The sequence below is a fragment of the Vanessa cardui genome, chromosome 5 (genome assembly GCF_905220365.1).
Source record: "Vanessa cardui chromosome 5, ilVanCard2.1, whole genome shotgun sequence".
Taxonomy (NCBI): Eukaryota; Metazoa; Arthropoda; class Insecta; order Lepidoptera; family Nymphalidae; genus Vanessa; species Vanessa cardui.
The window spans coordinates 8,958,043-8,979,495 of record NC_061127.1 but is presented as its reverse complement, the minus strand read 5'-3'; the positions used below and the strand labels follow the sequence as shown (position 1 = coordinate 8,979,495).

The window sequence follows — 21,453 nt, the reverse complement described above, 5'->3', positions numbered from 1 at the left end:
TTTTAGTCCTTTTAACCCGTTACTGCAACTCCTTAGATGTTAACTAACTTTTAATGTTTACCCTCTAGGAAATGACTTCAGAACTTAGGCACCTGTTACCACAACAAGCATAGTTAAAGCGACATTATTTAAGTTATAGAAAACTAATTACTGTTTTCGATAAAAGATTTTTATTATGACTGGGATAAGAGAGATTATCCAGACAGTGAAATAAAATGTTTTTGGAAGAATTATTGTGTAAAGATTTATTTTTAATTCAAATACAACGGCTACCACAATTTATGAAAGCACTAAGTTATCTTCATTTTATATTCATTGGGTCGTTCTTAAAATAAATATTTTTGCATTTTTATACACACCGTATAAATTATGATAAGCATGCTATATAATCTCTAGACTTAAACAAAGGTCCAGACGAAATTCCTTTGTAAATCGTATTAGTGTACAAAAAATCGCCAAGGAATAGGTTTTTCTTTTAATGGTAAATTAATAAATATACATTCTATTTAAAAATGGGCAACAAAATTGATGTCAAGAATTACTGACCTAATAATATACCCAATTGCTGTGCTAACATCTCTAAACATGTGGCTTCTATTATTATCATTTTAAACATGTTTTCCCAATACTGCATGGATTCATATCTGGATTTCGTATTTCACTTGCAATTTAATTCGTATTTCACTTGTTACATCTTGACAACCGACTTAAAATGATACGCCGTTTTAATACGTGTATCCTATACATTTTATGATCATAATAGTCAATGTTGCATACCACATTCTAACATTTCTCGCTCATATTTTGCGGTGAAATTCGAATTTCTATACAGAACAGGCTTCTACTTATCCGAAGCGTGTTAGAATATTTGTCACCAATTTACAATGGTAAAAAAATGCAGTTAGTTCAACTTTTTTTTGGATTTTGTGTTCCAGACAGGGTCGAGAACACAGTATTCATTAATACAATTCATTAATTAATAGACTGAATGCAATTTTATTAGTCTGTAATAATGCAAATTATATTATATAAGTAGTCTGCATAAAGTTGCTAGTTGAAACTATCGATTCATCAATAGCGAACTATCAATGTCACATAACAAAATAATTTCATACCCAGAATGTTTGACCACTACAATGGATTACGGTTACACCATTTTTTTTTGTGAAATTCATAAATTAATATTCAATAAGAATAGAGTTATAAAGTGCTATTATGTTTGTTATAATATAATCAATTGTAATTTCATTACATTTTCTATGATCTTAAATTTTAATAATTTCAATCACCAGCTTCATTATATAATTTTATCATAATTGTACTAAATATTACCTGTAATATAAATTGTCTAATATCTGGTTTAGTTGCGTAACATTATGACAATGCTGTATACGGTTGTTATTGGAAAACAGTTATAGCCTAATTTAATCTATAATACTGTTTGATTCTGCTATCTGCTTAGTTTGTTTGATTTTAAACGTTTAGTCTTTAATTTATCGGAATTTTTCTCTTTAACGTTTTTGTTCTCCCGTCGTGATATAAATAAAAAGACAGATTTAATGGATGTTAAATCCTTACTTATATTTGACACTTTTGTAACTGAATTAGACAAGAAAATTTCATAATAACTAAATATATAAAGAAATAAAGATATTTTTCTTGAAGAAGGTAATAAAATATAATAAATATTGGACAACATCACATACACTACTCGGATCCCAATGTAAGTAGCCAAAACACTTGTGTTATGAACACCCAAGACAACATAGAAAACTAATAACCTTTTTCTACATTGACTCGGCCGGGAATCGAACCCGTGACCTCGGAGTGTCGTGACCCATAAAAACCGGTGTACACACTAGTCGACGGTCGTTAATATCTATATAACTACTTACAGTAACAACATAAGAGAGTCCGGTAAGAGTGAGCCGTGCCACGCTGTCCTTCCCGAGGCGAGTGGGGACAGTCGTTGGAGGCTCGAGCGGCGCCGGCGCAGGTAGGACATCGGGCCGCTCTCGCGTTTGCCCCCGCGCCTCTCTCGGTGCCGCTCCGGACGCTCCATACATACTAAAAAGAAAACATTTGTTATTCATATCCTTCAAGTATATACTAATGTAATTAACCTGCGTTAAGTGTAATGAATAACATTACGTAACTCTATTTAAAATGAATATTTTGCATTTGCAACATAACAAAATAAAATGATTTAGTATCAAATCTTAAAACAACATTTTTACATGACACAGCTTGGTAATTATTTTATCTAACAAAAACTATATCTAGTGTATAACAGTATAACGTTGACATCTTCAAATGTATGCAGAAATTGTAATAGGTTTCCTCTCGGTTGCACCTGCAGAATAGAAAAGTCGTCTAACATTTTGATAACGCTTTCCGAACGGAACGTGGAACGTTCACATTTTCCGAGCGTGGCAGTTGGAATTCGTATGCGGTTCGCTACGTTGAAGTCTACGATAGTAGCAATGTTGGAATTATTTCACTATTGGATCGGTTAAAGGATTAGAAACTTTGCCAAAAAAAAAACTACATACAATTCTTTTTTCGCTCGAAATTACATTAGTACGATTAAAAATTATAGATATTTTCTTGACAACCTTTTCATAACTATTATTGAAATCGCGTTTATTAAGTGTATTCAAATCTATAATGTGAATAAATAAACTTTGAACTTAATAAAAGAATCTGTTGGCTATACAATCGTCAATCATTAACGAGTTTACATATTAACTAGCTTTCTGAAACGCTAATCAAATTCATATTAACTAATTAAACCTTTATCTGAATAGCTATTGGTCGGTAGCATCCGATAACGCATTGGGCCACCAATGAACGTTCAGTATTTAATCGCATTAGTAAATCTGACTTTGATCAGCATTTCAAACACTGCAAGTTAAATCTTAGTTATTTCCATACAAATTATAGCTAATTACTAGCTATGACAGCTACTTCGTGCGCGACTGAATTTACCAAAAAAAAAATATTGTCGCCTAAGTTACTCCTTATTACATCAGCTAACTGTCAGTGAAAGTCCCGTCAAAATCAAGCCATCCGTTCCAGAGATTAGCCGGAACAAACAGACATATAGACAAAAATTGTAAAAAATGTTTCTTTTTATCGGTAACCGTGAATACATACGTATGCATATAGTAAACAGCGTTTACAGACACCAAGTTCAGTATATGTATAGATATTGATGTTGCTTTTTATTTAAAATTATTTAATACGAATTGTGATCTAAGACGCGGCTACCAACTAGACAATATTATATATATTTATTGTATTGTATTTCTCATAACATTTCACTCATGATAGAAATTTTAATTGCATTCTGTTCAAAGAAGTTAAACTTAAAAAAGGTTTTAGTTGAAAAACTAGGTTAATAAGTGTCCCCTTTATGACAGGTGAGAGAGAGGTGTTGTTGGGTCGGGCTGTGTTGACAAACGGCAATTGGCAACCAAATTTCTAGTGCGGCTTTCAACACGTGAGTATCTGTTACACTGTCAACAGGCGACACTACAAACAAATCCAAATGAAGATTATTTCTTACGAGTACTACGAATGTTTTCTATGTACGTAATGCGTTTTATAATTACACAAAACCATTTTGTTTCGTTCTATCTAAAATCTCAAAGAGCTTTGTTATAGACCAAAAGTAAACCTTTTTCGAACAACTTGTAAATATTACTTTCTAAACATTTTTTTCTATTCCCGTCCTATAATTCGCATGACCTCATTTTCGATCGTCTAAAATACAGGTCAGGTCGGTATTAAATATTTAGCACGCAAACGCTGAGCCCAACGCCATACAGTCCCGTCAGAAAAAATACTGACTCGGGATTTGTACAAACACGTGTAAAATTCATATAATATATGTATATCTCTAAGTAAATATTTTTAGTTACATGTAAATTTCCACTGCCGGGTTAAGGCCTCTTCTTCTTTTGAGGGGGTTAGAATTCCACCACGTTGCTCCAATGCGAGTTAGTGGATTCACATGTGGCTGAATTTCGTTAAAATTATACTCATGCAAGTTTTCTCACGTAAAAACAAATTAAGCACATGAAAATTCATTGGCTTAGCCTCGGCTTGAACCTGCAATCATCGGCTAAGGTGTACGCGTTATAACCACTAGGCTGTCGCGGTTCACTGGGCCATTTGGGTTCACATTATACACTACCAGTCAATTGACTTTATTCAACTATTCGACTTGATTAAGAATATTATTCAATCCATTTATCACAGAGACGTAATATCCCAACTCATAGAGTACATATCATATATGTGTGTATATTAAATCAAGGTTTCTCGCTGAAATGAGGAGTACACCCAAATTTTGTCATATGTTACATTATATGTAAACATGTATCATAGAAGAAAATAATAAGTTTTTATTTTTATTCGATTCTAATTTTAAATAATATATTTGACCTCTTTCCTTTTGAAATATTTGCACCTTGCTGTAAGATTACAAAAACATTTCTAAAATATATGACGTCCCGTCTAATTGTCTCCTCTGGTGACAGAAGGGCTGGTTCATTTTTCGCCCAGAGAATCGGAATTACGATTCAAAGAGAAAATGCTGCTAGCATTCTTGCCACATTTCACGCGGTCATGGTTTTTGCAGCAGTTATTTTCAATTTTAATATTGTATATATATTTAAGACGTCATATTAAAAATAATTATTAAAAAAAAGGATTACATAGTTAAAAAAGTAAAATAATATAGCTTTAAATTGGCACATTAATATATTTACAGTTCATGTGGAAAAATTCTTTGCTAAATAAGGCATATTACTCAATACAATTTTTTGTTGATTTCAATACAAGAAATTGACATACTCTTTAATTACAATGATCGGAAGAATCTTCTGCCCGAACCATTGTTAACTTTACATTTAACTCATCACAGTATGTCGACTCTTCCATTAGCCGATAAAGAATATTTTTTTTTAATTTTGCTAGACGTGAGCGCAAATCAACACGGCTTGTGTGGTGATATTGAATGATATTTCTTATAGAGTAACGCGAAAGATAAAACTGAGAAAAACAAAGCCCTATACATTACATTAAAAGAAAATACGGTAACATCACTTTCATGGATAAGTTTATTGTTAAAGTAAGACTGCAAATGTAACGCGAACATCAAACTTTTATTATACCAATTCGATTTAATTTCCATTTAATGTAAAGGTTTATTTAATTTGAAAATAAAACACTAAAGAAACTAAAGTAATTGAACTGAAATTGCTTTTCTTATTTTAAAATTATTATTATAAAGAGAATCGCTTTGAGTTTTGAACTTCTAAAAGCGTTAGGATAATAATATGAAGATTGTCTGAAATATGTAGTGTAGTAGGTACGTTGACAGAATATAAATGTTATACTCTACATACAGAATACAAAATAAGATATTAGACGTAAAGCATCTGGTTTCAGCACGGACATGACATCCTGTATTTCACTTGGAATATGTTCTTAAAATTTTGGGTATTGATCATTTATATAATAGACAAATACTCCATAGTTTTAACCTTTAACTGATTTTAATTAATAATTAAAATACCAAATGATATCTAAAGAAGTATTAAGTTATTAACGTAATTCCTATGCTAACTTAGTTTAAAGACCAAAAACGAATTATTAATGATCTGTTATAATTTGTGAGTAAAACCTTTTTGTTATATAAAGTATAGGTAGGCATTACCTATGTTATACATATTCAAAGTTAAAGTCAAAAATCTTTATTCCACATGAAAGTGTTACTTCCTTATTGACTATAATCAAAAATCTACCACCGATTAGGAAATTAACACCTCAGACCTGGAAAGAACCGGAAAGAAACTCAGCGGGACTGTTTTTTTTTTTCATTTTAACAAGTATTGTTTACTTATTTTCATGTACAGTAACGATAAACAGGTCATCTCATTCCCAGGGTGTGTACTAAACTAAAAAGTCATTAGTTTTGTAATATCCCTTAACACAAACGCTCTTTAACGATTTTTTTTAAATATACATTTTTGCATTTGCATATTTATGTATACGGAAAAATATACAAACCTATGGTGCATAGTCAAAACCCATAGACACACTCAAGTTGGAGACTCATTGGTAATAAAAGGAAGATTGCCAATACACTGACATCCCTGGCTTATTCCTCCTTCGAACCGAAACACTCCTAGATACTTTTTTAGATACATGAAAACAGTAAATCAATTTAGTTAAATAGCAATCTCTATGATAATTATTCCCATGTTATCAATTCGATATTGTGCATTCCGAAGTCCGAATATCAACGTCGTACCTCGCGTAGTTCTCAATTTTAAATTATATTTTCGTTGAGATATTACAGGCACTCGTTCAAGTTAATTTAGTTCCATAAAGCTGTCTAACTATTACGTAAAGCTGATGAATTAATTATTTTGTTCATTTGTTTTAAGATATTAGTTTGGTTCGATAAAATATTTTTCGTCTATTTATTTTAAAGGGTTTAAGATTATATAACATTAAGGTACAACTAACGGGAGAGAATCGGTAACTTCGGACGCTGTGTTAAACTCGGGACGGTTTGTACTCTAATACATAATTTGTCTAATATGGCCCAGTGGTTAGAACGCGTGCATCTTAAGCGATGATTGCGGGTTCAAACCAATTCAATTCATCTCGTGCTGTGCGGTGAAGGAAAACATCGTGAGGAAACCTGCATGTGTCTAATTTCATCGAAATTCTGCCACATGTGCATTCCACCAACCCGCATTGGAACAGCGTGGTGGAATATGTTCCAAACCCTCTCCTTAATGGAAGAGGAGGCCTTATCTCAGCAGTGGGAAATTTACAAGCTGTTACTTTACTTTCCTTTCTTTTTTTTTCTTTTGTTTAATAAAATTGCAGATCACTGTATAAATCCAACTGTTTTGATACACGTTTTGATAACAACAGCCACCGCTTACTCAGATATACATCATATTTCATATGCCAGTGTGTAAGATCATAGACTTCAGCACACTAAACTTTGTTGTCACTCATCTACAGTCAAGACAAAGTGCCAACGAGCTTCTTTGGGCATTAGCTGCCAGTAATTGGCACGTTGGACCGTCGTCCTTATTACGTACGAAATAATTAATCGAATTGTGTAAGTTATAGCTAATTTTTTTTTTATGTATATAGTGTTGGTTATTTATCTAATCAGTTATTTTACTTAAAAGAATAAAATTAAATATAACAACGCGTCAGCAATCAACAATAATAAAAAATATATTTTTCACTTCGATCGCTGATTGCTGACGCGGTTTATTTATTCATTTTCTTCGTAACGACAAAAAATATAAACTTACCTAATATCGTCGACATCAGGATGGTGATCGGGTGGTAAGTCGAGCCTGAGGTCGCCGAGCGCACGCGCCGCATGCCGTCTCCTTCTTTCATACCATAACCTCCTCTGTTCTGTTTCATTATCTCTCTGAACACCAAAGAACGTTTGAGTTTCTCGTTTAAGGTAATCCCGGACTGCAACCGTATGCGCACGGCGCAATCTCACACCGTCTTCATGGGCTGGTTGGGGTATAGGCTCGGGTGGGGGCTGCGGAACGGGCGCTGAGACGATACGGGGAGGTGAAGCCGGCGGGGGGAGGGGAGGTGCTGTTGCTGCTGGCCCTGGCGAGCTTTGGCAGGTAAGCTGAGGAGCAAGAAGCCCCGCGCTTGAACGCCTGAAACAAGAAGAAAATCAACGTAAGTTTTGACGTAAAAAGCAAAAAAATATTATACATTTAATTGTACATTGCATTTATATTTATTAGATTAACATATGTATAACGTTTATTTATATTGCTATGATATTAGTTATTGGTATTTACGTATTATAATTTCTTACATATACCTTAACGATCTGGAAATAAATCACTAGTAAAACTATAAGACTGCATTTTGCGTTGCAAATATTATTACTCAAACACTTTATATATATTTTTTAATATGTGCGAAAAAAAAAACAATACAAAATACGTTTAATTCTAAAACCTTTAATAACCACTTTCAATGGAATTCATTTTATAATTGTCATTAGAACCAGTTGATATAACACTGATATTACTAAAGTACTTTTGTTTTTCAAGCACTGGCCTGAACGAGCTTGAACACAGAAAGAACATGCAATAGATCCATTAAGGTATTTTATGCTGTAAACGAGGCAATAAGAAAACAAACACTTTCACGCGAATTTCAGGCCCAATTGATTCTTATATCATATAGAATAAAGTCTATAATGCAACTACTTAGGGAATGTAACTTGCTATAGTTCTTTATCTACATAGGTGTTCAATTTGTACCGTGTTCGTTATTCCGGCCGAAGCGTCATCGTTAAATTGTCCGAATTGATTTGGTATTTCCGACTGCATTTCCGTCGCAAAATCAATTTACCATAATTGGAAGTCGATAATTGAATCTGATCACACGAATCTAAGATATAACTAAATTATGAGCTCGCTAACCGCCGCAACGAGTGTATTATTTGTATCATTTCAATAATAAAATTTAAACTAGAACAGTACAGTGTTAATCAATATTTTTCTTATTATATGTGAACTGATTATATCAATATTAAATTCCTCAATTTGTATCATTAATGGCTATAATAATAACACAAACATTACGTTTTCAAAATCTATATCTATACAAATATTATAAATGCGAAAGAAACTTTGTCTGTCTGTCGCTCTTTCACGACCAAACCAATGAAGCAAAATTGATGAAATTTGTTGTGAAGCAAACTTGTACTCCAAGAAGGGAAATAGGCTACTTTTTTGCCTAACACATGACAACCAACAGCCTAAAACGCAAGCGAAGCCGCGGACGACTACTAAAATATACTTTAATAAATGCATTACTTTCAACATGGTTTGATATCTTTAATTGAGATGTATCAGCGACTAGAACTGGAATCTTAACCAAAGATTGCGGAAGCAAGCACCACTTGATTTTCATATGCTTAATTTGTTTGTATAATTCATCTCATGCTCGGCGTCGTGTAAACACGCCGTCGGGAAACGAACATGTGCTCCGTCACATGTTGCTACTGAAATACTGTCACATGGGTATCCAACACCCGAAACATATCTTCAAGAGGGATATAGATAATTAGCTTATATATGGCAAAACATGAATACGTTTTCACAATATAATATAGTGACATATAAAATGAGATACGTATTGCTTATAATAAAATGTGTTAGATATATAGTGTAACATGTATATACAAATGATTTTAAGTAACAAATTATTAATCAATATCCTACCGAGAACACAATCAGCCAACCCAACCCACTACTGGCCCAGAACTGTTTTTTTTTTTAAATATTGACATTATTAAATAATATACAGAACGTATAGCAATATCTACATATAATATCTATAATAATAGGCCTGACTAATTTGGCTAGGCTACAAATATTTATGGAATTTCGATAGTAACTTGAATACAATCAATCGGATTAATAGGCTTTGCTTGAATATCTTGATTGAGAAATAAACGTGCTAATTTTTTGGCTCACTGTAGTACACAGATTTCTACTAATAAAGAGCGCTAAATGTATTTGCTAAATCTACATATCTAATTCAAACCGGTACTCAATGGTAAGAGAATTCCAAATGCTTGCTATGTTAAAGATCAGCCTAGAATGCAGTAGATATGGACCAATAATGATACTTGATGGATTTCATCCAGGATATATTGAACATAATTTAGGTAACGTAATTATGTATTTAAATGTGCAAAAGAGAAACTACTGGATTTCTTCCAAATTCTTCTCCATATAATATACATTCGGAATCGATTGTTGTTCTGTGAAATTACGATCTTACTTGATTAAAGTATATTTCGATTCAATCCACTCACCATATATCTAAAACACACACATAAAGTAAATGCTGCTGGGCTAAGGACTCCTCTCCAATTAAGGAGAGGGTTTGGAAAATATTCCACCACGCTGTTCCAATGGGAGTAGGTGGAATGCACATGTGGCAGAATTTCGATGAAATTAGACACATGCAGGCTTCCTCACGATGTTTTCCTTCACCGCCGAGCACGAGATGAATTATGAACACAAATTAAGCACATATATATGGTGGTGCTTGCCTGGGTTTGAACCCGAAATCATCGGTTAAGATGCACGCTTTCTAACCACTGAGCCATCCCGGCTCTTAAACACACACATAACTAAAAAATACTTTTGAAAATAACAATTTTGATGATATAATATTGCTTTCTCCGTTAATACCACATAACCATATTAGCGCTGTAAAAAATATTAACCATTCCTTACATCGCCAATGTACCAATCTTGGAAACTAAAATCTTAATGACCCTTTTGTGGTTTAATAATGTAATATGAATACTAATAGTCATTAATTATAAAATAATTATTAGTATTGAATATAATTATTATTTATAATTATTTTATAATATAATTTTGAATAGAATCAAGCTGAGTGGTAAGAACGCGTGCATCTTAAACGATGAATGCTGTTTCAAACCCAAGCAAGCACCACTCTTCATGTGCTTAATTTGTGTTTGAAGAATGAAAGAAGTGAAGCAGGTGAAGGAAAACATCGTGAGGAAAACCGCATGTGTCAAATTTCAACGAAATTCTGTCAATCCGCTACCAACCCGCTTTGGAGCAGGGTGGTGGAATATGCTCCTAACTTTCACTCCTTAAAGGGAGAGGAGGCCTTGGCCCAGCAATGGAAAATTTACAAGCTTACTGTACTGCTGAATAGAATTATATAACTCGTTATAAACGCTACATTAAATAAACCTATCTAAAGCAAGAATAAACTGTTCTGTTAGGGTTGTTAACCAGAATATTAATGAAGAGATATTACGATCGTATTGCGTAATTAAATGAACGTTTAGCATATATATTTATGTGTCTATTTGCCATAAATCCATATCACTATTTATTACAACCTCGGAAGACGTAATATATGTCCTTAATTGAATAACAAAGAGCCTATTATTAATTTTATTCATAGTATAAAATAAACTTTAGGTCTTAGGAATAAATGCTTTTTTTTAACAGATTAGCTTATAAAGGTACGGATTTTTACATACTACATTCTGTAGGATTATCTTTATGAAATTGTATATCTCAATTTTCTTAAATCAACCTCTAAATTCTAAAATACATAACAGAAATTTTACCTAATTCAAACAACGTTAAACTTTAATATCAGATTTGATATCGTTATTTCAGAATGAGATGGGTTTTAATTAGTTTGATTTATTCATATGTTGTTTAATTTCTGAGATACTTGGAGGTCTAGTGGTTGATATTTATGACTGAAATTGCCGTTGTCCTTGGTTAAGTCCCGGATCGAGATAGTACAAGTTATTGTGCTGATTTGTCAAGACATGCTCTGAAACAGGAGATTATTGTATCAGGGTTGTATTTCTAAATACGAGAGAGAGATTGCTCAATGCGATAACATTATAATAGTTGTATATATATAAGAAAATCGCCATAAAATCTGTATCAAAGACCAGAGAAATTATCCGTATTAAGAACCAGTAACGCAATGTTGTCTTAAATTTTCGCGATTATTACACATTGAAATAAAACTAGTTATAACGGATTTGAATCGCGTATATTAATTATTTTGACATCCCGACGTTTCGAGCATTTTACAGCGTTCGTGGTCACGGGTAGACTTAGTCTACCCGTCGATTACGATTCAAATCCGTTATAAATAGTTTTATTTCAACCAGTAACGCATAGTATTCGGACATTATACTTTTATAATGTCCAGATACTATATTGAAGAGACGTTAAAAAAACAAGTAATTTATCTTATTCATGGTAAAATTGTCTACTAAGCATAATTCAATAGCGTTTTGACGTCACATGTTTATTATGTGACGTAAAAACTTATAGACTTTAACGGTTCAACACTCGTAGCTCAAAAAAAATTGCTTACTAACGTACAATAACGATTCATAAAATATGAAAACCTAGCGTCAATTTTGTATGGATAATAAGTCTTAAGACTGAATATTTTGTAGCGAAATTGAGACAAATCGCCGGTTATTAATTAAGTGATAGCAAGTGTATATAATGGTATAGTGTATTATTCAAGGCGCAGGTGCGTCAGAACACTGACACTAATTCGCACGTAGCACCGAACGATCAACGTAAATCAAGATATAACTAGCAGGCAAGCATTGCCTCTGATAAATAATCCTTATTATTGTGCCGTAAAAGAGGCGCTCCGTTTGAATAATAGATTACGCTTTCCCTCATAAATACCTTCATGTATGCAAATGTTGAGATACTTTACCGAGGTATTAAATCAAATTTCACGATGTTTAAGACAGGTTAAATGTCGTTTCGGTGATATTTCATTCGAAAGTACGCATTAATCCCTCAACTAAGGTAATGTCTTCAATTTTACGCGATCGTTCGTTAATTTTTCACGGTTTCTCATCCATAAGATGAAACAGTGCCAGCCTTGACCTGGCGGGCGTTTTCTTTGCGGCTTACATATCTGCATCTTAGTATATATTGTGAACGTCAATATTTTCAGCTCAATATCACGTGGAGCAAACTGATAAACATAAATGTACCAATGATGACGATTAATAAAATTCCACAGTCATTTTTAACTTTGCCGTTTCATAAATTTAAATAATTTGTAAAAAATGTATTGGTAAAGAAGGCATATTATTCACTACAAGATTATGCAGACGATAATACTTGCGGACTTCCAGGCAGGATAAATTACATGCATACATAATTGTAATTAACTGATATGACTGTAGTTTTAAATGGTGAAAAAGAGTAACTACTAAGTTTCTTGCCGGTTCTTCTCGGTCGAACCTACTTTTCGAACCAGTGGCAGCTTCACTTAAAATAGTTGTTAAATGACGATTCAAAGGTGCGTGAATAAGCCTACTTGAATAAAGTATATTTTGATTTTATCGTTGTAGCCTTTGTTGGATATCATATAGCTATGAATGACTTAAGGAAATTGCATAGCTGTACTAGTATCCGGTAGGTCATGTTGCAGCCATGCTATTAGCAAAACCTAACTAACTACTATGTACGGAACTCAGATTAAAATGAAAATATTTTAATTAAAATACACTATTCCTTAATAGGAAAATGTATAATATATATCCTAGAATTCAATTTTAACTTGAAATGCTCAATCAAGTTAATGATGTATAAAATTTATTTTTGCTATAACCTTTTTAGGCGTCCACACAGATCAATTTTCTCTTTCTTGCCGTGGATTGTCCGTATTGCATAGGTAATACCAATCACGAGGATTAACGAATTAACCCTATCTTTAAACACCTCAAAGCTTTATCAATGTAATACTTTGATAGATTGCCTTTTTACCCATAGCCTATGATACCACTGTACTTAGACAGGTATCACAGGACATAAATCATAGTAAACAAGTTTAGGCTCATCCTGCATGACAATTACGATAGGACCATTGTAACGTATGCAACATTCGCAGAGAAGATAACGATACAAACAACACATTAATGCCTGAAAAAGGTTCCCAAATTTGCTACTTCTGGTAGAACGGACGTGATCACCGTACACCGTTGGTATAGGTAGTCCAGTTCATTCTAAGATTGTTCTGAGGTGTGTTTCCACTGGAAACTACATTCAAATCGAGCACTCACGTGGGCTTTCTATTTGCCAGCTAAGGCTTCGTATACGAATGTTAATGATGACACTATCAAGTAAGAGAACTAGCAAAAAACCATTCAGAAAAACATAGTACAGAAAATTTAGGTATATATCCCCTAACCTACTAATTTTAATAGTATTTTTCCGTCTATGTCTTCCGTCGAATATTTGTCACACATCTGAAATGTTTATTTGGTAGTGGTTCATTTGGTGGTCGGGCGGGGTGTCAAGTCCGTTTAAACCACCATACATCAGAGTAATTTAAAAGGTATTGCTTAAGCTTGTATAAATACAGGCTACTACAACAGTAAAATTCGTAAGGTTAATAGCTTATTAGAGATACTATGAGGATTAATTAACATTTCTTACCGTCCTATGTCTATGAGCAGTCTTACACCCAAAAACCTAGTAGAGTGAGTACATATTTCATTTAAAACAAAAGTCCAGTATTGGAGCTGCATGGTGGAATATGCTCCATACCTACTCCGAGAGGCTTTAGTCCAGCAATGGGATATTTACAGGCTGCTGATGTTGTTATTGTTGTAAAATAAAATTCACTAAAGACTGTTTTCAAGAGGTTTCATTGAATAATCTTTTAAATTATTGTTCTTTATTAAATAAAAATAACAGCCTATAATAGATGACTTTGTTATTATATGATACAAGTTCGGAGGGTTTGAGATAATCTTTCGAATATATCTCTGTTATATTGTAACAAAACTGTCTGCTAGCTATCTTAGTAGATAATTTGATAAGGCGAAGCTTACGTTGAGGAAATATCAACAACGTTGTACGTGCGCCATATGATACAATGTTGACAAATGGATCGATTGGATTATTACGTTGATTCGCAGTTTCCTCACGTTATCCAAAATATTGTGTCAGGGCTTATAGGCAGAATATATTTTACGTCAAAAACATTTTATGAATACGATAGAATATTTTTTAAGCATTATCGGTATCAGAATTTATCCTATCCTACTCATATTATAAATGCGAAAGGTTATTGCACGCAAAACTACTTGATCGATTTTAATAAAACTTTACAATAACATAACTTATCAAAATACTCAAATATCAAGACTATGCCAAGATTTAACAATTGAATTATACGATATTGACAAATTACAGGTAGGTAGGTAAGGCAAAAGGCAGTGACTTTTTACTTCTTACTTATTTCACGCTTAAACTGCTAATCGAGATACTTTAAAGGCCGGGGAATTACATTGAATAGTTTTAACAAATCATTTCAACGAAAGATAACCAGCACAGAATGTCAGTATTCACGGACGAAGTAACGGGAAAAAGTAGTATATACCCAGCAATAGATCGATGTCATTTAATTGGTAAAGGATAACTAATGCGTATCTTAGAAGTTCTTCCCGATAGAAATTATGTATACCTATGTTCGTAGTAACCTGACATTTAATTTAATCTTGTTAATGGATTTCATAAATGCTTGTGAAACCTCCTTGGATGAGGTTTCCATTGATGGATTGAATGACGTACCTTTATAACAATCTATAGACTATTCCGTATAGTGCCAATGTTTATGCGTGGTATTGATCGCTCACAATAGTAGCTTATGTTTAAAGTTTACTGTAAAGGCTGCTCTCAAAGAATACTATAAACTTATTGATACATTGATTAATCTATTGAAAAGAAACAAAATGTAAATTAAAATACGACATGGTATTCTGGAAATATTACTCTTTTTAACCCTGGATCGATCTTATAGACACGTAAATGGATGAGAGCATAAATGAAAACAAGAAACGCTATAGTTACAATTTCTAATAAATCTATACATAATATACCTACTATTAATCATCTATAATAAAATTGGAGTGTCTGTTTGTAATATTAAAATAACTGATTTTAAATAAATGCCTATGTATGTATAAACCTAGCACAATTCCATTTTGTACAATTTTTGTCTGTTCGTTTGTACCGGCTAATCTCTGAAACGGCTGGACTGATTTTGACGGGACTTTCACTAGCTGATGTAATAAGGAGTAACTTAGGCTACAACAATAACTTTCTTGATAGAGTTCGAATGCGCACGAAGTCGCGGGCACAGATAGTTCACAAATAATTAAAATATTCTCTATGATAATAACATATTTGGGACTCTAAAAACTGACATCGCATCGAATAAAGTACACGCACACTAGTAAAGTAGCATGGCGTTTGACGAGTGTCAAGTGTAGCTGTCACGCACACAGAGAAAATAAAATAGGCTCATTGGTTACAGTTTTTTTGTAATGTAACACTCACTATTTATAATCTGTGTGTATTTGTGACCAATGTATTTTCATTTTTGTGTTTTTGTGTATGTTTGTGTTGTGTTTTTAATTTATTGATTAAGAACCATACAATTGTATAATTCATAATTAATTTGTATCGATTTTTATTTAGTAAAATTTAGTTGGATAAAACTAATTATCTGAGTTCGGGTCGTTATTATTTAGCTACAGATAATGTAAACAAACAAATTAAATCTTTTTGCCGTTCGACACTTAAATTTTCGAAACAAAAAAAAAAACATTTTTCTAAAAAAGGAACATTTACTTTCCAGTCAAATATAATAGAATATGATTTACTTTATTATGTATAAGCATAAAGGCAACTTAAATAGAATATTAAAAAAAATGATGTTGAAGTATTGCTTGGAAATATAGTACATTTAAGTTTATTTTATAAACAAATTAGCATGTTTCGTAATATCCTGATTATAACCCTAAGCTGCATAAGGTTATATTTAAAAAATGAAACTTTATGTTATTGATAGATAATTAACTAAAAATTATAAATATTACTTATTCTGTTCCTGTATTACGTTACAAAAATGTACATGAAGCAAGTACACTATGTTTCATTTCCATAAATATAATATTTATTCAATTATCGTGAAAGTAAACTAACTTATTTTTTACTATATTATATAAACGATTGATCGTAGCCTTCTTTATAACGAAAACCATTTAAAGTCTTAAGCTTTAAAAAAGTGTACTCATAGTTCGAATCGGAAAGACTGGGTAATAGTCAAAGTCCAATAACTAGCTTATTGCTATTCTTAGCGCGCTGTTAATAGCGACCACTGCTGGAGCGTTCGTAGACAGGGTGGCCAACCTTCGTGGAAAAAATTAAGGGAAGATAAATGAGGGCAATTCCCTACACTCACACTATAGACTTAATTGCTGTCCTGATATACAAACATACTAGTATATCCTGCTTTATATATTTACTTATTCACACCCGCGGTTTCGCATATTAAGTGTTAGGCATAAAAAGTGTCTATTACCTTTCTTGGAGATCAGCTTGCGCCAAAGCAAATTTCATCAAATTCAAGTGATACAGCCGTGAAAAGCAACAGAATTCTTATAGATGTGTCTTATTATATTTGGTTCAATAGTGTGTGCTTTTCTACTCCTACTAATCATGTAACTCATATTAAATAGTAAAAACTAGCTTGTCGACCTCAAAACATATTTTATTATATTCTGTTTGCCCATATGAATAAAGTAATAATAGTTGGGTGACTTCAATTTAATTATAAATACAATTTGACTTATATTAAATTGGACTTTGGACCTGAAATTACTTGGTTGGGTATTTGGTATAGTTTTGAGCAGAAAGTACGTGTGTGTAAGCACCACCCACATAAAATTCATTCTAGCGCCAAGATGCAATGCTAAAGTAAAGGTTGTAGTTACACTAGCCTAAAGGGTAAACCTTTAGGCTAGTGTAACTAGCCACAAGCGACATAGCATCTTAGTACCGTGGTAGCCTAGTAGGCTGGTGGCGCAAGAGTGATGTGAGGAATAGTTAATGTTTCTTATATAAACCAATGTCTATGGTCAGTGGCGACCACCTATCATCAGATGGACTACACTTATACACCTGGCTTTATCATGTTGACATAAATTACAAAAAAAACTATACATTGATTTAAATACAGCCGTAGAATAATGAACACGTGGTAACACTACTCGTAGGACACTGGTGCTATTAACGAATCGACTTGAAACAGGACTTTAATCAATTCTATCGATATTAACCTAGTTTCCAACTACGTGATATTCGAGTGAACTAGATAGGTATTACCGGATAATTACTTTTATTGGAATAATGCATCCATCGTGCATAATATAATGAGACAAAAATGTATTTTAACATATTCTTGTTCTGACGTTCGCTATTAATACACGCGTTAAAAAAATTTAAAAGACAATATGTCATAGATAACTTTTAATACTAGAATTGTTTCGTAATTTAAAATAATCAATAGCTTATTCTTTGGAATCTCCTATTTCTTTTTCAACGACAGTGAAAATATAGGCTACTAGCTGTTACCCTTAGTTTTACCCGCGTAGAATTTGAAAACAGTATGGATGGGATGATAGATATTTGATGCTACGGTACGTTTTACTGATAATTGCAATAACGCATAAGCAATCTCTGTTATTGCAAATTTATAGTGATCATAAATTACATTTACGTAATGCTGTTATAAATTTTATTCAAAAAATGAGCGATTGAGCGTGTTTTTGAAAATTAGGCAAATTTACATCGTGCATCAAACTTGCCAAGTTTTACTTTTCCAGATAAACGTATTTCGCAAATTCAATGAATGTATGTTTATTACGAAGCATAAGTTTGTTAACATCGAATTTAGATAACTCAATATTTTATCACAGACTTTTGTTAGAAATATCCCCCGTTAATATATGTATTGTAAATTGACAGTACTCTGTTGTATTGATAAAATGTATGAGTAATATAGGAATAATTACAAATAGATGTTCAGAGTTAAGTTACTTGGGAAGCAGTGGGAATAATAATGATTTAGTAAAGAACAAATGGTTCCCGAAAATATTCTCGAAACAATTTAGAAGCGACGAAGAGCTTTAAAATGTACAACACGAACTTAATAACTTGAGTCGGACACTAAAATGCTGCAGAAACATTTGTTAACATTATAGTTAAGAAACATGTTGAAAACTTCTTGCCATTGATGGATACATATCGTTAGCCAATATTTTTTAACAAAACGCCATAATAATGAACACATTATGGATTTCCCGGCTATATGTTCTGTTTCATAAAACGATAATGTCGCGTTACAAATTATTACACGCCAGTAGCAAATTCAATTAAATTTCAGTCCAACAATGTAATTGACTTTCAAATGCTTATAAAATTAAACATATATCTGACATTGGTTTTGAAATGCTTATATTTACTATTTTACTGTACTGTATAAACTATTAGAGTCGAGATGGCCCAGTGGTTAGAACGCGTGCATCTTAACCGATGATTGCGGGTTTATATCCAGGCAAGCACCGCTGATTCATGTGCTTAATTTGTCTTTATAATTCATCTCGTGCTCAGCGGTGAAGGAAAACATCGTGAGGAAACCTGTATGTGACAAATTTCACAAAAATTCGGCCACATTTTTATTCCACCGACCTGCATTGGAACAGCGTGGTGGAATATGTTCCAAACCTTCTCCCTTTGGGAGAGGAGCCCAGCAGTGGGAATTTACAGGCTGTTGTTGTTGTTGTTTATTTTTGTATAAACTACTGTTGGAAAAATGTAATATTGGAGCTATTTACGGCTGTTGAAGTTTATTAAATTGGCATTATTAATATTAACATGTTGGCTTTTTAAAACATACACAAAAAATAATAATATATACATATTTTGTTTTAGAAAACCTAACCTTTTTTTTTAATAGACGCGAGTCTACTGAAACCCTACGCTAAAATAATAATTTTAACTAACTAATTAACGCAACAATAATTATTTTTATTCAAACGTTTCATATTCGCAACTAAATAAACCAACCGCCAATTCGTATTAAATTTTAAATTAATTTAATGACATGACAAATTACTTAAATTAAAATAAATCGAAACTAATAATTATTTAACAATAAACAAGCTTCACAACGTAATCCATTACCAAATAATACCTAAATTAATACACGAACTGAATTTTTTATTTCCGAAATACCGAGGATATTTCACTTCTGATGGCGTGATACTCGGTAATATTATAGACGGTCTCCAGTATCGATAGCATCGCTTCCCGGACGGAAAACGAGGCAGCTATCGTTTTTGTTAACAGAAAATTTCAACTTAAAACTTTTCGACCCGCCCCTATTTGAGTCGAGATTTATTACACGCATAGTTTCACAAGTATGCCTACTGCTTTAATGCTTTTAAGATTAAGGGCATTACATTTGATATATTTACGATCAAGATTTCCGTCTATGATATATTGTTTTAAATATAATGATTAATAAAACTAGCGCAGCGTGCTATATACTCATGCTCGGAATTTCTCAAGATAAAAATCTGGAATGCGATTATCTGTTATATCGGGAGCTTTAAGTCTTCTTAACAGGGAGTGAGGTGTGATAGGAGTACAGATAGGTACAAAAAATCAATCTCAATAACTAATACAACACATTTATTCATATTTTAAGAAACATCGTTTAATATTTCTAAAAGTACAAATACATGTTACTATTTCATCGGTTATTATTTACAGAGGTTACTTTATGTCATTGTGTCACTGTGTCCTTTATTTCGTAACGATTCATACTTTGTGATAAATTTATCTAATAAATAGATACGAAAAATAGATATTTATTTTGCTTACTTTCCTGTAAACATTTTGAAGATATACAAAACTTTGGTGCAAAGTTTTAGTGTATCTAACATAGTTTTGTCAATGTTTGCCCGAATAACTCTGACCGACGATTTTCTCTGCGACTCCGTTGACGTAATAATTTATATTACTAGAAGTATCGTTATCGGTAAATATCTTTGGCATAGTTACCTCCAAATGACCTGTTTGGAAGTAAAATAAATAGTAAATTTTACTTGGTGGTAGGGCTTTGTGCGAGCCCGTCTGGGTAGGTACCACCCACTCATCAGTTATTCTACCGCCAAATAACAGTAGTCAGTATTGTTGTGTTCCGGTTTGAAGGGTGAGTGAGCCAGTGTAACTACAGGCACAAGGGACATAACATCTTAGTTCCCAAGGTTAGTGGCGCAGTGACGATGTAAGGAATAGTTAATATTTCTCACAGCGTCATTGTCTATGGGTGATGGTGACCACTTACCATCAGGTGGCCCATATGCTCGTCCGCCAACCTATACCATAAAAAAAAAAAAAAAAAAAGTAAAAATATCTACGATAATATTTGGATATTTAAGTGTAATGACCCCTAATGATTTCGAAACCGCTTGTTGTTGTTATTGTTGTTATAAGCATGATAAAAGGGAATTGATTTCATGAAAGTTATTTTCGTATTTAACTTTGAGAAAGGACTCCTCGAGGCGGTAACGAAGTCGAAAAAATACAACCTCCCATCACTACATAGCATAAAACAAAGTCGCTTTGAATTCTGGTTGCACTGGACGAGGTAGATTACAATAATATATATAAGGGTGATGGGTTTTTCAAATTAAGCAATTTGATTCATCTAAAATAGAGTTTAATTTTGTTAGTAACAAATAAATTTTACAATTAAAAAAAAATACAATAATAAAAGCTGAGTATTACAAACCTAAAATAGAGAATCGACAATTGCAATGTTCTTGCTATAATTTTTAAACAACAGAGACCAAATGAACATTAATTAATAAAAATAAATACTTTTATAACATGAATGTCTTAAATCAATATTTTAAAATTAATTGACAATTCTTATGTCATTAAAAAAAAT

The 21,453-nt window shown here is 32.6% G+C and overlaps 1 protein-coding gene across 1 annotated transcript in view; it reads right to left on the bottom strand.

The window, feature by feature from the left end:
• Positions 1 to 21,453, bottom strand: part of LOC124530015 (inactive rhomboid protein 1) — a 152,784-nt gene that overhangs the window by 29,290 nt on the left and 102,041 nt on the right. The window contains exons 2-3 of the mRNA XM_047103988.1: positions 7,353 to 7,724; positions 1,896 to 2,067 (exon numbers count right to left, since the gene is read on the bottom strand). Coding sequence (XP_046959944.1) covers positions 1,896 to 2,067; positions 7,353 to 7,724 — 544 coding nt within the window. The remainder of the gene's footprint in view (positions 1 to 1,895; positions 2,068 to 7,352; positions 7,725 to 21,453) is intronic.